General features: G+C 40.8%; 1 protein-coding gene across 1 annotated transcript; it reads left to right on the plus strand.

Moving 5' to 3' along the window:
- The first annotated feature begins 371 nt into the window (after window positions 1–371).
- LOC119030046 (aquaporin-3-like) lies at window positions 372–7,449 on the plus strand. Its single transcript, XM_037117365.1, has 5 exons — window positions 372–498; window positions 2,073–2,210; window positions 3,122–3,240; window positions 6,006–6,223; window positions 6,653–7,449. Exons 1-5 carry the CDS (start codon window positions 372–374, stop codon window positions 6,837–6,839), a joined length of 789 nt encoding a protein of 262 aa, XP_036973260.1. The 3' UTR covers window positions 6,840–7,449.
- The last annotated feature ends 9,019 nt before the right edge of the window (window positions 7,450–16,468 follow it).

Consider the following 16,468-nt stretch of genomic DNA (forward strand, 5'->3'; position numbering starts at 1 on the left):
AGGCAGGCTCCGCGGGTGGGGTCAGATCGCAGTCCGCATCAATAGTCTCACACAAAGAACCAACCATAACATACACATGACCTCCGAGGTCAAAGAGACACACCTTGGATAAGACGAAAAGCAAGACTCAGCGAGACACCTGACTGGAGGTCAGGCCACTGCAGAGCTTTGTTATTCTCTCTGAAGTCTTTCTACTTCTGTCTGTCTGCAGAAATAACTTCATCTCAGGGTTTGTTTTTAAATTGACTGCATATCTCTGGGTGGATGTCAAAATGGTAGAGAGCGTTGTTAAAGAGGGATCAAAGATGAATGTGTTCAATCATTAATTCCACATTGTTCGTCTCAAGTGTTTTCCTTCGTTCTGTTTTCAGATGTTTGGTTGCGGTGCGGTCGCTCAGCTGGTGCTGAGCCGAGGCTCCCATGCCACGTTCCTTTCTGTCAACTTGGCCTTTGGTTTTGCTGCAACCTTGGGCATCCTCGTGAGTGGACAGGTCTCAGGTGAGGATGTACTGTACCATTCAAATCCTTGAAATGAGCTAAAAAATCCTTTCAACCACAATGTTAAATGTATATAGGCTATTTGTTTTTATTTGTTACTTTTATTTATTTTTGAATTCATGACACGTTTCCTCTGTTTTAAATCCATCTTTGTGTTAAAAGTAGTTTTTTGTGCAGCACCATCCCTCCTAAATGGAGTTGGATTTTCTTTGATTGCCATGTTACAATCATATACATGTTCACAAGAGGTCTAAAATGTTAATTGAAAAACTGTGAGTGAAACTAGAGTGAAAAATATAAAATATCTACACTCATGTCAGTCAGCAGACATACAGTTGCTGCTTCTCTAGCTGCGTTATTTTAGATCACACTACCTTGCTCGCCATCGCCCGCTCTACCCTGCCTCTGATTGGCTACATCTTGCTGCATCTCTCACCCAAGATTGGACAGAGGTGAGATGTGTCACTCTGTAGCTAAAATGGAGCGTTCAGAGATGAAATTAGCAAAATATGACCTCTTTAATATGGTTAGAAGAAAAATAACTCAAGTTTAAAGAAAATAATATTTGTTCTGCAGTTATTAGTATTATATTCACAGATTCATGAGGAGGAACACTGAGGGAGCAAAGCCAATGTAGACAAAACACAAGAGTTAATAAATTGAGGAAATGTTTATTATCATGAAGACGATCACACTTCGCTGAGCTCATTTGCATCACTGTCAGTCAGTCATAGTGTGTTTCCACAAGACCCCAACTTTCACCAGCCTAACAGGGAGTCTTTATTCTTGACGCCTTGACAGACATTAAATATCAGCAAAAGCCAAATGGCACTTATCTGAAGTGCAGTATTTACCGCACTGATGTGTTTGCCAGACAAATGACAGCCAGAGGCGGCGGGGGTAAGCAAACAGGAAGCAGTGGACGGATGAAATGCAAAGTTTAAAAGCGACACACACACACACACACAGACGGAGGGGGCACTTACCCCTTAACTTAAAAAAAACTACGTGGTCTGTAATTGAAAGGAAAGTGAGTGCGTCGATTCCTCCATCCTAGTATCTTCTGTCAAAAGCAGCGGCACCACAAAGGCTTCCGCGGTTCACTCATGCTCACTTCTTCAATGCGTTTATAATGAGCCTGTCCTCCTTCTAATGCACATTGCAGCAGAGAGAATAAGCTCTTATAATTAGATAGCTCCAAACCTGACACGATCAAGGTGCGGATACAGACGAGGCACCCGCGTGAGTGTGCCATCAGAGCGGTTATTTCCCCCCTTCAAGGTTAGAAAAAAAGGGGGCTTTTCTGAATCTTTTTCATCCCGCCAATTTAATTTGTGTCACAAAGACCTTCCATTTTAACAGGACTTTACCAAGACCGCAATTACTGGCTGTACAGTAGGCTTAGAAGTGTTTCTTCTCCACCGGGGAGAAAAAGTGGGGGGGCTGTACTGTACGCTCTGGAGATAAAGCAGCCTGCATGTGTACTTTGTTTTCTCCAGTTGAGTCACATGGATGCTAATTATAGATACTTTAATGAATATGCACAATAATTTCTGCATTATCCTCATCTTCAGGTGGTCATCTGAACCCGGCGGTGACCTTGGCGTTGTGTTTACTCGGGAGAGTTCCTTGGAGGAAGTTCCCGCTGTTCTTTTTCTTCCAAACTCTCGGAGCCTTTCTGGGTGCAGCGGTTGTGTTCGGCTTGTATTTTGGTACGTGAGCATCTACACTTTTTTTTGTAGCTGTTGATTGATATGCCCACATTGCCGTCTTCTTATAAATCTGTTACACGAGTAATTAACTTACACACCTTCAGTTTTTGTTTTTTTCAGAGGGTCATGGTGGGCTGCAGTCATTGCATGCTAAAAACACACATTTAACAAGGTGAACAAATCTTACTGGCAAGAAAGCCCAAAGAAGTGGATATAATTTAACTAATATAATAAGAACAGCTAAATTAAATGGCCAGAAATGTTTGTTTCAGGAAACCACTGATATATTGTGACTTTACATTTCTTTAGGTTAAATTTTCAATTTTGTGTTGGAACGACACTGCTCATGCTCAACTTAACACTATGGTCTCCAAAATCACAGCTGGAAATGGTCTCCTTATAAATATCCAGTGGCTTAACACTTACAAAACATTGAAATTCAGTCTCGCGCTCTATTCACCGGTGTGCCAACTCCACCACCACCACCACCACCATCCCCTCCACCTCCTGGTGTGGAGGTCAGGTCATAAACATGCAGTGTGAACATGATATCACATGTGTTGCCGCACCAGTATTTTATTCTGGCAGCTGGGCTGTTGTATCTCTCTGAAACTCTTTTTCTGTCATCTTTCTGCTGGTGTAAATTGTAAAAAAAACAAAAACAAAAAAAACAAAAAAAAAAAACCTGATGGTCGTATGACATGAAAAGTCACCATGAATTTCTGTACCACATGTTATAGATTCATCTGAAGGTTGTTGAGATATTTCAGTCTAGATCGAAGTTGTGGACTGACAGACCAGCATTTTCATCATTAGAGTCACGTGCTAACCGGATTGATAAAAAGCCTTCAGTGGAAATGAGAAATACGTGCTTAACTGGACAAAATTATTTAATTTTATTCTCCCACCAGATGCACTGCAGGACTTCAGCCAGGGGGAGCTGGTCGTGGTGGGAAAGAACGCCACAGCCGGGATATTCGCCACGTATCCATCCAAACATCTCAGCCCGGTTAACGGCCTCTTTGATCAGGTAACACTGACGTGATTTTCTGGATGTTTTTCACCCAAAGTCGATAAATATGGTGGCTCCGTCTCCATTTAAGAACAGCACAAGCACTACACTAAACAGTCATTTCCAATCAGTGGTCACGGTCTGTTGTGTTCGGCAACAGCTTTATTTGGAGGTTTGGAGGTATGTTTAAGTCAAAAAGACTTTGATGGATACTTAAGGTCACAGTGAAGCTTGTCTGGTGGAGCTGAATAGACAGCAGCATTGACTCAAAACCAAGAAAAAAAAAGAGATGGATGATTAAAGAACGTGGTTGAGTCACATCCATTGTGGACCAGGTGTACTGTCATAGCAGGGTGTAGGACTCGCGTGGCTCAAACATATTACATAGAAATCTGCCAATTCAGAACAATCCAGTTGCCAGTCACATCACCTCCTCTCATCCTCTTTAACCTTATAAAATCTGATTGTCTAAAATTGGAATCTTTGTGGATGTAGGTGTGAAGAGACGGAAGCTCGATAAGAGATGTTCGTGTCAGAGAATCTGATTAATAAATGAAAGTAAAATTACACGTTGTCGATCAAAAAACCTGGACACTGCAGGTGTGACGCACATAGTCCTGCTGCCGATCGCTGCACATGTCATAACTTATTTATGCAACAGGTGTGGGTGACATTTTTTTGGATATGAGCCTGGATATGGGCATGGAAAACATACTTTACAGGCGTCACTGAGGGAGATTTAGTCCCTGCATTTCACATGTATGACTTATCATGACATATTGCATCACTTTTTCAACCGTAACCAGACTTGAGAGGATTTTTTGAGATGTCGCCAACGGTTTCATTTCTTAAGGTTCAACTTGTAACAACTTGGTCGAATGAGGCTCAAAAATCCGCTTTCTTACAAATTACGTAATAGTTCTATTATGATGGTTATGAATGGTATATGAAATCTAAATCACCTTGTTGTTGTCAACACTGTCAACTTTAAAATGGCAAAAATACCGGAGCAGTTAAAAGGTCAACAACAGCTCGTTCTAAGGAGATATCAGAGAAGAATTCATATAGCTATAATAATAAATAAAGAAACATAACTGCCTGTTGTTGCGTAACTTAAAGGATAAATCAATCCAAACATGAAAATGAAGTTAGTATCTAGTCACTGTCATGCTGATGGAAAGTCAGGTGGAGTTTCGTAGTCCACAAAACATTCCCGGAGCTTCACAGCAAAACAGATTCGCAACATTCTTAAAGATATGGACTTGTTTAAAAACATGAACAACCCCCCCGCCAAAAATAAAATAAAATAAAATAAAATATGTTCATACAGCCTGTGTGATCCTAAACTCCAGGAGCCCTGGGTTCCTAAACTGATTTGAAAAAATAAGTCATTTCCCCCCTTTTTGAGTGGAATTCTTCACTGCAGTTGCTAAGCTAAAACTGTTAGCATGCAGCACATCTGCAGTGTGTGCACAAGCTTGACCCTGAAAGCTTGGTCAAGCTTGTGCACACACTGCAGTTGCTAAGCTAAAACTGTTAGCATGCAGCACATCTGCAGTGTGTGCACAAGCTTGACCAAGCTTTCAGGGTCTAAACAACGTCTTTTGCAATCAATTTGGGATCACGGGGCTTCTGGAGACTCGGATCATGCCAGATGATGGAGCCATTTTATGTCTTAAGCTTCTCCACTCGCGTGTTTGAATTTCCATTTTTAGGTGAACTTATCCTTTATTGGCTGAATAGTCACACCAATAATGATAGCATTACTTACAATCGAGTGCCATTGTTTGAGTGCGATGACAGATGGGTAATCCTGTCACATGCTGACAAAGTAATGAACTGTTGTTCAGCTCCTCCCTGTTCATCGTTCCTTTACAACTGAGCTTTTTCGGCTGCCTATGTGTTGGGACGTGGCTGAATACCCTCGTGCAGCTCACTTGGCAGGGAACTACTCAGGAATGCACCTTATGTCTGGCAATATGCACCGTTTCATGAACTCCTACTGAACAGCTTCGTTTGACTGACTGTTCGGTTTATCTCTGAAGATGTTTGGAGACTCTTGCTGACACAGGAACAGCTCCTCCTCTGTGCCGGTGTCAGCAGCACAATGAAACCCGCAGCAGACACGACTCAACTTTTCAACTCTCTGCAGCTCAGCCACGTCAGCAGTGCTGCCTCCTGGCCAGCAGGGGTCACTGGCTGGCCGGGAGGGGCTAGCTCCACACGACGTGTCACAGCATGTGGAGTAACATATCTACTGTGTGCATATGCTGTGAAAGTGTTCTCTAAGTCCAGACCTGTAGTGATGCAATCGTGTGAATTGAGGTCAGCTCAGCTCTCTGTGTGGTGCCTCTGCCGTCCACCGATGTCAGAATACATCAGCAGACAGCAGAAGTCCTGCTCTGTGCTGCTGTCGGATGAAAACTTTTTTTCTTTCTTTTTTTTCTCCAGGAGACTTTTGTTTCGCAGCTTGTCAATTCTTTTGGCGCAAATTCACAATGAATATCACAACTTCATAAAGGTGATTAAATCTTTAATAATGGTTACATCCCAGAGGAATCACAAGACCAATTAGTTAATAAAAGCAAAGTCAGTGTGATTCACAGAGTTTTTAATATCTCCATGGAGACACATCAAACGCACATCAAATGTGTTTGAGAGCTAAATAAATTTTTTACTGTTCCAGCAGCAGCAGCAGCAGCAGCAGCAGCATGACTGTGTTGTTTCACATCAGATGAACATGAAAAGTATTAATAGATTGTTTACACTGTACTCTATCTCAGATTATTGGGACGGCGGCGTTGATCATATGCATCCTGGCCATAGTCGATCCACACAACAATCCTGTCCCTCGAGGCCTGGAGCCCTTCACCGTAGGCTTTGTGGTGTTGGTCATCGGCCTGTCGATGGGCTTCAACTCTGGCTACGCCGTCAACCCAGCCAGGGACCTCGGACCGCGCGCCTTCACGGCACTTGCAGGCTGGGGCGGAGAGGTTTTCACGTGAGTCTAAAACAGTATGCCAGGTTAACAACACACTGTGACATCATCCGTGTGGCTCAGGAGACGCTGTTAAGATCGGATGTTAACAATTGTTGATTGTTCAATGTCTAAAGTCGGAGAGGGACTTTGATAGCCTGAGACACCTGTCAATCAAGCTTCATGTAACAAAATACACTTTTTTTATGAGCCAATAATCTCACTGGAATATCTCAATTCCCAAAAAGTAGCACGCATGAGACGTTTGAAATTAAAGTGAAGACAATGCTTAATATGCAGGTCCTTGGAATTAGTGTTAGTTTATAGGTAATAAGACTCTTATAGGTCCTCAGAAGATGCTTACCAACATTACAATGTGCTAATGAGACTGTAGAAGTGTAATGTGTATAATAACATGATGCATTACAGTTTTACCAATTAATTCTCTTCCAGAGCAAACACCTACTGGTTCTTAGTGCCGATCTGTGCCCCCTTCTTGGGTGCAGTGGTGGGTGTGCTGATGTACCAGCTGATGATTGGATATCATTTAGAAAGAGACGCCCAGGAGAAGCAGAAGAGGAAGAAGGAGGAGGAGGAGAGGCTCAAACTCTCCAGTATTACAACCAACGAGGATGCATGAGCACTTCTGAATCTCTTTAAGCAGTCATGTCAAAGAAGATTACGTTCTTTCCTGAAAACTGTTTCTTCTGCTCGTCAGGGGAACTCCTGTTGCTTTTCACACACCTCTTTAACTAACATCCCTCATAAGATAAACATTTAAGCCATCGATCAGTATTCATGGAAACATCGTCTTACATGACATCTCATAATAGACGGGAACAGCTTCTGAGGAAAACATGGCACTGGTTTCATTTCACTGTACTCCAGCGAGCCCTTTCATTTCAGCTTGAAGCAAAACACTGCTTCCTTCATGCTGCTGTGTCTGACAAAACAAATATATCAGCTCACAGAACAAACAAAAAAGCCAAACAAAAGAAAGTTTTGGTTGAAGACGTACTTGAATGGTGTCTAACGTGAAAGAAAACCTCCAAATCACCCTCTTCTACTTCACTTTCTATCAGGTCTAAGAACTGCGTGATACTGCACCTCTGGCACATTTGGCACATTTTATAAACCAATTCAACTTTTAAATGTGCAAACAATTCTGTCCTTGGAAATCCTGATTATTTGTGTCACATTGTTCCTGACGTTTACCTGATCAAAACAATGATCTACAAAGTATTAAAACATGCCACAGAGTGAGCCTGTCCTCCACTAACAATTAGCTTTGGTAATATTCACTCTTTTACTGCATTTGCATAAAAGTGAGATTTATATGCCTGCTGCTGTGTCAAATCCACATATAGATTCACCACGCAAAGGAAAGCTACGTGTTGCAGACAATTACCCTCTTATTGCAAGGTACATTAAGTATAATGGTTAACAGTGGGTTATACAACACGAGTGAAGAGGAATCTGTTCAACAAGTGCATATCCACAAACCGGGGAAATAGACAACGCACCGGGTGCCATCTTGCAGAGAGACGGATGAGAACATTGACCCCACTGTGACATCAGTCTGTCAAACATGAAGCCAGAAGCCTGTTAGCTAAGCTTAGCATTAAGAGCGGAACTTCCTTGTAACAAGTTGCAGTTTCGAGGGATTATGTCACGGAAATATGTCTTGAAAGAAAGTTTTCCAAGCGGTGGAGACTCAAGGAGCAAACACATGAGCTGGAGTGCTGGTAGATACGTGGCTAGCTGTTTCCCCGTCCTTCAAATCGCTATGTTAAGCTAAACTAAGCTAAGCTAAGCTAACCCTCCTGTAGTACCAGCTTTCTATTCATCGTACACATATGAGAGTTACTTTCTCATTTCAAGTAGTATAAGGAGAATATTTCCCAAGATGCTGCACTATTCCTTAGCAGGGGTGGACAATATTGAAATTAGAATAACTATTTTGTTTTATGTATTATTTTAAAAAATGACCTGTCCACAGAAAAGTTTTATCAGTAAGTTCTCAAACAAGACCAATCCACAGATACTTAGGTCATATTATTTTGAAAAAAGCCTTTTTTTCCAATATGTTATCAACTGTTGCTTAGATTTTAGGATATCCAAGACCAACCAAAATCAGAGGCATCATGCGGACTGGCTTGTCGTGATCCACATTAGAATCTGTCTCCCAAAAGGTCCAAGGAATCCCTAATTTGACTCCCGAGAAAAGTCTCCAAGAAGCTCTAGTCTGCTGTCACCGCTGTGGGGGCATGTCATGATCCTCTCAGAGCCACAATGTGTCCAGAGCGGGAACACATTCTGACCTTGGCACCCCCTCATGGCGGCATCAAAAAGGGCATTGTGACACACAACAATGCACGAGGCTGCTCCGAAACACAAGGACTGCTCTCATTTCCAACAGAATGTCTAATTAAACATCTAATTCCAGAACAATTTGCGGAAGGCTATAATCACAAGAGTCTCTACACGCGGTCGCCTTCAGATGAATTCATCTACGATGTTTTAAGCAGAAACCTTCACTCAGGTCACACAAAATCATTTATCATAATCTCTGATTCGGAAATCCACCGCACACTTAACACATTTATTCTCAAAAACAAGACGGTTGGTAACATAGTTCGAGAGAAAAGCTAAAAATAATCCACTTTTTCCTTGTGAGCAGAAGCCTTAGAGACTCAATTGCATGCAAATAGTGGCATTTGAATGCCCTCCAAGCCCCTTTTGGTTCACAGTGCCTCAGGTGGTTATCACTGAAATTCGATCACGGCTTGAAAGGGCACTAAGGGCAAAGAAGGTCAGGGGTATTTGCGCAGAGTAACACTCTTGCTGCTAGCTCACAACGAAGCACACAGATTTACACAAAACAGTGCACACACATCAGACGTTCATATCATTAAACCTGTGTTTTCCCACAAACGTCCATCAGTGCTATCGGAGGAGCAAATGCATATTTGGCATCTGAAATAGCAGTAATGACATTTTTGGAGTCTGGGAAAGAATATCAATCCATCAGATCTTACAAAGGCTTAAACTTCAGAGACGGGTGTTTGACATTTGGAGTCCCTCTTTGGCATGACCTTTGCAGCAGTTCACCAAACATATCTGGTGTCAATCTAAGCGTTTGTCTCTGACATTATAATTCACCCTGCTGTTTACATGCAGAGGAGAAGCAGGGAAAAGCCACAGGAATCTTTTCTGCTTTTTACAGATGTCACAATGAAACAAAAGCCAGGTTCAACTGCCTTTTCAGGGAAAAAGTTCCATTACAAATGTGACAAGGTCTACTGATCCGCAAAAAGACGCATAAACCACCGAGTAAAACCCGAGTTCGCTCGTCATTTCCTATGCATTGGAATCAGCCTTGTGTGGATGCTGAGGCAGAAACACGCGGCAGAAATGAAAAATGTTATCTATGAACTGGAGAATAAAATCAGCAACATGAACTACAAGAGTAATAGGAGCCCTCGCCATGGTTGACACAGTAGTTTGCTGCAAAACCAACCTGATGCAACATGCATCAGGGCCGAGCATTAAGTACAGAAAAACATGGGCGGCAGGTTTTCATATGAAATACCGCATGCCGTATTCTTCATAATCTTCATGTCATGTCACACGGGCAGCTCGGTGAAGGCAAAGCGATGTGAAAGCTTGAGCCACAGCTCCACTGTGTGGTGAAGCAATGAACCTGCAACAGTGCAACAACCGAAGCAGTACTTTCAGGAAGTCGCACATGAAAACATCTGAAAACACACGCAAAAACTGAAACCATGCACACAAATCTGAAAAATAGGCATTTTAAATCTCATCATTTAGTACAAAATAAATGAATAAATAACCTTCAAAATGTCACACCCTGATTATCAATTTGCCGCAAAGTCAGCAGGCAAGAGGAAATGAGTGCAGGACTGGCTTGGAGAACAGAGAGGAGGAGGCTGAGTGAGAGCAGAAGGAGGAGGAAGACGTTTCCTATCAGTGTTTCCAGATTGGGTTGAAGTTTTGCCGCCTAATAATCTCTCAGAATTCGCCCCAAATTTATGAATGACAGTCTGCTCGTTTGCATGAACAAAAACAAATGGCAAATAATACATACAATAATGCAGAAAAAAAACATGTAACTAAATAAATGAATGTAAAATGAAATGAGGAGATGAATTAAAAGCTGAATGAATACAAATGGAAATTAAATTAGAAAATATCAATTCATGTCACATTTTATACATTTTCTCTGCCTTTAATGGAATGTTAATTTATTTATTAAGCCACTTATATATTTTTGTCTATTTGTTTCTGATTTGGCAGATTCGGTCGTCCATGTGTTTGTTTTGGTGGAGAGAAATGATCTTTGACAAGAGGGAACGTGGTTTTGTGTTCAGTGTTTCATTTTCCATTTACGGTTTTGATAAAATCGAGCTGTAGCTCCAGGGAAATGTGTTGAAACGATAGGGGGGTGGAACCTGTTTTCAACTAGCATCAGCAGCATCAGCTTGTTTATTTAGGGCCCCATTCGTTGCCACAATGCAACAGCTATCCTGTCAAACGACCAAATTCTAGCCCTCTAAATTACAGACATGATCAATGACAGTGTTATAATTTACACCTGTCCTCAGCCCTTCACAGCTATTTACCCCTGGGCCAAATTGTATTGTGGCTTGCACACGCGGATAAAGAAGGAGCAGATCAAATGAAAAGGCTCCTTGTCTTCACACAGTTATTTTATTTTGACTTTTTATTTCCTTGATGCACCATCCCTATCATGTTACACAGGGTGGCGGCAGACGTGCTCCAGACAACAACACCACCATGCATGCACAAGGACGCCGACAGCAGGTGGTTACCCAGATTATCACCTGTTCTGTTCTGTCTACTTGTCAATAATCAGGCGAAATATGTTTGATACACCCAGTTCAGCCCTGAGTGGCAGTAAGGACAATAAAGTTCCTCATATCTTATTTGCAATGCTGGCCAAAGTTCAATAGAGAATGAGTCAGCTGGTTTTTTTTACAGGAAGTTTTTCCTTGGTGACCACAAATTGCTCAAGCACTAATTGAATAAAATTGGGAATTTCTGACCGTTTGATGCAGTTTTTTTGCACAAGGTTTTGTTTGTACTGTGGTTTGGACACTCGGTTGACAGTTACGCTTCCCTAACTGATCTAACTCTACACTGAACCGGTCGACGGCCGATCCTTAAAGGTCCAATTTTGCATATTCAAGTTTGTTTACAGGTTTAAACGGATTACTTCTGCATATGAGTAAAAACTGGGATAAAGTCTTTTTGTGGCTCCAGAGGAAGCTGCATGCAATCTGATATCAGATACAGAGATGGCACTCAGTTGCTGAGCTGCATTGTGGGTAATGTAGTTGGTGTCATGGTGTGTTAGACCATGGATTAAACTTACACCGGAATGTCCTTTCGAGGTCCTTTTCCCACATGTGCAGTATTACTTGACCTGTAAACACATTTTAACTTGTATAATTGGTGGACTTACCCTTTAAATCGGTAAGAAATTGCAATTTTTTGTTTCAAAAAAAATGTATGGGGCCAATAAGTCTCAGAGTTGTGACACGACACATAAAAAGATTTACAAGCTCTCGCAAAAAAATCAGATTGATAGATGGATGACTTTTTTAATCCCTGAGGGGAAATAACCCACAGAACTCTGTCACATGCCTAACCTTTACATCTTCATTACATCCTCTCACTCCTCCCACAATGCTCACTCTAAATGGCTTGTCATGATCAGAAGCTGTTAATATAGATCAGCTGCTCACATCTAAGGCAGAGCGACACGCCTTCACCGTTAGCGGCTGTTTATTTAATAAATACAATCGTCTCTGGCTCCAGTCACCACCCAGTCCTCGCACATCCACCACAGGTCGCAGTTTCCTCGTCGGACGCCCTCACCCTGAAGAGTCCAAGAGCCACAGACTTTCTGAGAGGACTCAAAATCTGCTGTAATCAACATTTTCTGTACTTCATCCGCTCGTCTGATGGTTTTTGAGTCATTTATGATGCATTTTCTTTTCCATCCGACAAACGATCATCGTCAAAAATGAACAAATACAAACAAACTTGAATGTTCATTAACATTATCAAACATTTAAAGGCCTCTCAAGAGCGAACGGATCCGTTTAAAGTTTGAAGTGCGAGTTCAGGTTGGTGCGTATTTGTTTGTTGTTTGTTGTTGTGCGTAGATCACCCACAAAGCACCATACAAATGTGTAAATCCGGTTTCTTACTTGCGGATAATGAAACAGCATCATCGAGACTCATTCCTCTCTGTAGAAATCCCCTTGTCAGAACATCAGTGCAGCGCTGCCAACACACAACCACAACAGACCTTTTGTGAGCCCCGGATGCTCTCTTTGTTTTCATAAACCCCTTCACCCCTGCACGCCATCTGTTCCTTCAGCAGTGTACAGCACGTCTGCATGCCGATGTCTGACATGCAGCTCGATAAGTAAATCATGACTGCCTGCTAATTTCAACAAGACATACCACACACACCATTGTGCCGTTCCCATACTTTTCTTACGGCCCACTTGTTTCTTATCTGATAACAGTCTCAAAATGCTCGAGCAAAATCCACAATCGCACACCCAGCCCACACGCATACCTGTGTCAAAATCACAGCCACGTTTTGTCACAGCTGTCATCTTGACTGAATAGTTAAACAGCTGAAGCACAATGGAAAAGTGATTAGATGGGTTTGAGAAGAAGAGACACAGGGGCCACACCTGAGAGAGAAATGTCTGATATGAAATAAAGAGACAGGCCCGCTCTCCTCTTTATGCAAATGGAACCATTTCTGATGTGCAGTCGACCTGTTCAACCCGAGCAGAAGCACCTATGTTGACATGCGAGTGAAACATATAGTTTGGTACCTGAGAAATGTTTTAAATGGCACAGATGGAGCCAAAATGTTCCCGCCCGACACTGACCGAGGTAATGTCCCGATGAAGAGATTTGAAGCTGCATCATTCACTCTAAAATTGTAATTTCTTTCTTGAAATTCTTTCATTTATGCCACGTCCCAATTTGCTTTACTCCGACCCGCTGACAGATATACATATACTTACACATCTAGACAAATATCTCAAGTGTTCCCTTTATTACGATACCTTGATTTTTCAAGTAGCCCTTGTAGTTGCAGAGATAACGTTCTGTTAATAATCAGTCAGAGGCACAAAAATGAGGCGAGTCCTTAACAGGTGATTAAGTCTTCATAACAAAGGCTGAAAATAGCAGTTTGAACTTTCTTCACGAGGACAAACCTACAACACCGGTTCCAAAAAATCTGCTCACTGTGTAAGACTGGAGTGGAACATAATGCAATAATTTGCTCATCATTCTGACATTTACTCAAACAGTATGAAGACAATATGTTGGATGTTTGACCTTTACCAGGCTCATAACAGGTGATGGTGTGATGATGATGAAGGAGGAGTTCACCACTTTGTGAAACACGTGAACATATGTGGGACATTCCTACACGGGCTCAGGAACGCTTCATGAAACTGTTCCCAGGACTGCATTATGTATTTAATGATGTTTCACACGACAACACAACTTTTTTTTTCCATTAGAGTCAGGGTTGTATTCGTTGCCCTTCAAAGTGCATTTTGGTACAGTCGCACAGTTCTCACAGAGATGTTTTTGTTGTGATGTTATAAAGAATCATGTTAAAACTGAATTAAGACCAGAACGTTTGTTTTCTGACATAAACTTGTTAAACATCAGGGACAATTTAACTGCAAGTTTGCTGCAGCGTATCACAGTTGCGGTGTATGTCAGGTGAAGCAGAGAGACTCCACCCTTGCGCTCATTTTCCATCAGGGTATATGTTTCATATAGAGTATGATAGCCATCTGAATATGCAATCAGCAATCCGATGCATGAAAGATACAGCACAGCTTACATACATTTGAGCCAGTGAACCAGAAAATAAATGGCTATTTTAGTACGTGATGACAAGGCATGAATAAACGGGGGAAAAAAATGATTTGGAGTAAAAGTACGGCTTGACTACAACTGTGACAAATCTGAACTCTTATCTCAAATAATATATGTGGATATAGTCCCATGGTGGTTTAAAACAGATCCTTGTATTTAGTATACTGTAACATTTTTTTTTTTTTTTTAAAGTCTGTTCACAGTATTTCCTCACAGGCAAGTGACTTGAAAAAGGATAAAATACATTTTAAAAATCCAGTGGTCCATTTTTTTAATAGTCTGATCCTAACTGTTTTCTTTCCAAGAACAGATTTTTTTTTTTTTTTTTTTTTTAAAAAGAAAGACAAGCTTAGCTGAGATAATCTTTTTAACGTCTTTTTTTTTTTTTTTTTCTCCCTTGGAGAAACAGGTTTTGCCAGCTGAAAAAAGGCTTTTCTTTTTTTTTTTATTGTTTTTTTTTTCCGTCTGTGAAAATGGGATACATTTTTGACAGGGACAAAAACAAATTGTTCAGGCAAATTTTTTGTATGTATTTAAGTGAGACGGAAACTTTGTTGGCTGGAAGCTACTTTTGTTGTCTGATGCGTCGCTGTGGGCCGGGTGCTCGTCTGTGTGCGACACAATGAATAAAACACTTACCTCACTAATTTGCCAGTCTCCTCCTTCAGTTTGACCTGCACAGCATATTTAATACAATGGCAACTATTGTTTTCACAAATCTATTTAAAGTCACAGACGCATCCTGATATTCTCATATAATCCCTTTATTTGTGTTTTGTGCTTACGCAAAACATCATATCAGCAGTATATTCACTCCACCAGGGTGGAGTTGAGCAAATTAATGGCAACATTTCTTTTAATACCTTCAATGATTGTCGTCACCATTGTATTGTTTTTTTGTTTTGTTTTTTAATCTCTGCATTTTACATTTTGATGTGTCATATTGATGAAAAGAGGGGATATGTGACTCAGCAGTACTGCTGTGATGTAACAGTGTTGGTTCAACCTTTTACTGATCGCACAAACTAAAAGCTAGAGAAAGCCATGATTTGGATGGTGTTCTTCCAAAAGTTCTCCGTCACCCACAGAAGTACATGAGAACATTCGGGGAAAAGTGCAACTGGCCGATTTTCACACTCATTGCAATTAATGTAATTAGTTTACAAGTACTGTATAAGTGATTGTTCAGGTAATTAGATACAACCAAACCCTTCCTGATGTGATAAGAAAAAATGTTTCCAGGTTGTAGTTGAACCTGTATTAAAGTGCAGCGGTTGGTTTTGATGTAGACAGTGACACGGAAACTATATTTTGTCACATACATAGATTAAATGATTAACTTGTTTTTTTAAAAAAGAAGGGTTCTTAAGATAAAACACTTGTTGCAGTTAGATGTGTCTCACTCTCAATATATAATATAGAATATATGATATTCAAATTAAAGGTCACATTTTTATGTTGACCAAACTTTTTTTTTTTTTTTTTTTATTAACGACACAACTACAGAGGTTGTAAAATAAAAGTATCACTTTCCTTAAAAACATCATTCAGAGTGTCATGTCAGCATTAGTACAATGCCATTTGTAGCACATGTATTGGAAAAAGAAACGTAAAAAATTTCTGAGCTGTATGTTGTGTATGTGTTAACACTTACATTTACATTAGCTTGCATTAGGAATATTAACATCAATATCAATGTTAGCTGGCTAATGTGCGCAAAGTTCACGTTTGCTAGCAAGTATTAACAACATTATCATCAGCTATCTAACGTTTGCATCGTTGAACTGACCTGGGAACGAGACTTGATAATAAACTCTGTCAGAAAAAAGAACAATGCTTTCTTTATTCTCTGTACTTTCGCAACTTTTACTTATCTTGTTATTCTGAAATTACCTTAGATTGTTATGCTAGTTTAATGTTTCTTTGGAAGGGAAAACAAAGATTATTCTTGGTAGAAACATCGGCTCACATTTTCCTTATAGTGCCAACAGCGCAGAACAAAACATGGTTTTACTGACTTATTTAATCTATAATGGAGATCTGAAAGCAGTTAGAAATGGTGCCAGGCTGCCTGCCTGACTGGATCGCTCAACCTTCAGGTCTGGGAGGTTTGATGCCCAGAGGCAGACAGGGAACCAATCAAAACACAGTGTGTGTCATTATTCTACATTGTGCAATCAACAGTCTATTGCCAGTTCAAATCTTTTTTTTTTTCATGATGATAAATGCACTAATACAATCATAATAACACCTACAAGAAATTCTTGTTTAGTCGGTTAACCTGAATGCTCTGATTCT

Source organism: Acanthopagrus latus, chromosome 12 (assembly GCF_904848185.1).
Source record: "Acanthopagrus latus isolate v.2019 chromosome 12, fAcaLat1.1, whole genome shotgun sequence".
In the NCBI taxonomy this organism is placed as follows: domain Eukaryota; kingdom Metazoa; phylum Chordata; class Actinopteri; order Spariformes; family Sparidae; genus Acanthopagrus; species Acanthopagrus latus.

Excerpts from the sequence above, each read along its gene's own strand:
- LOC119030046 (XM_037117365.1), top strand. The coding sequence starts at position 372 with ATGTTTGGTTGCGGTGCGGTCGCTCAGCTGGTGCTGAGCCGAGGCTCC. Across the intron at positions 2,211-3,121 it reads TGTGTTCGGCTTGTATTTTG|ATGCACTGCAGGACTTCAGC; the intron begins GTACGTGAGCAT and ends TTCTCCCACCAG. Across the intron at positions 6,224-6,652 it reads TGGGGCGGAGAGGTTTTCAC|AGCAAACACCTACTGGTTCT; the intron begins GTGAGTCTAAAA and ends ATTCTCTTCCAG.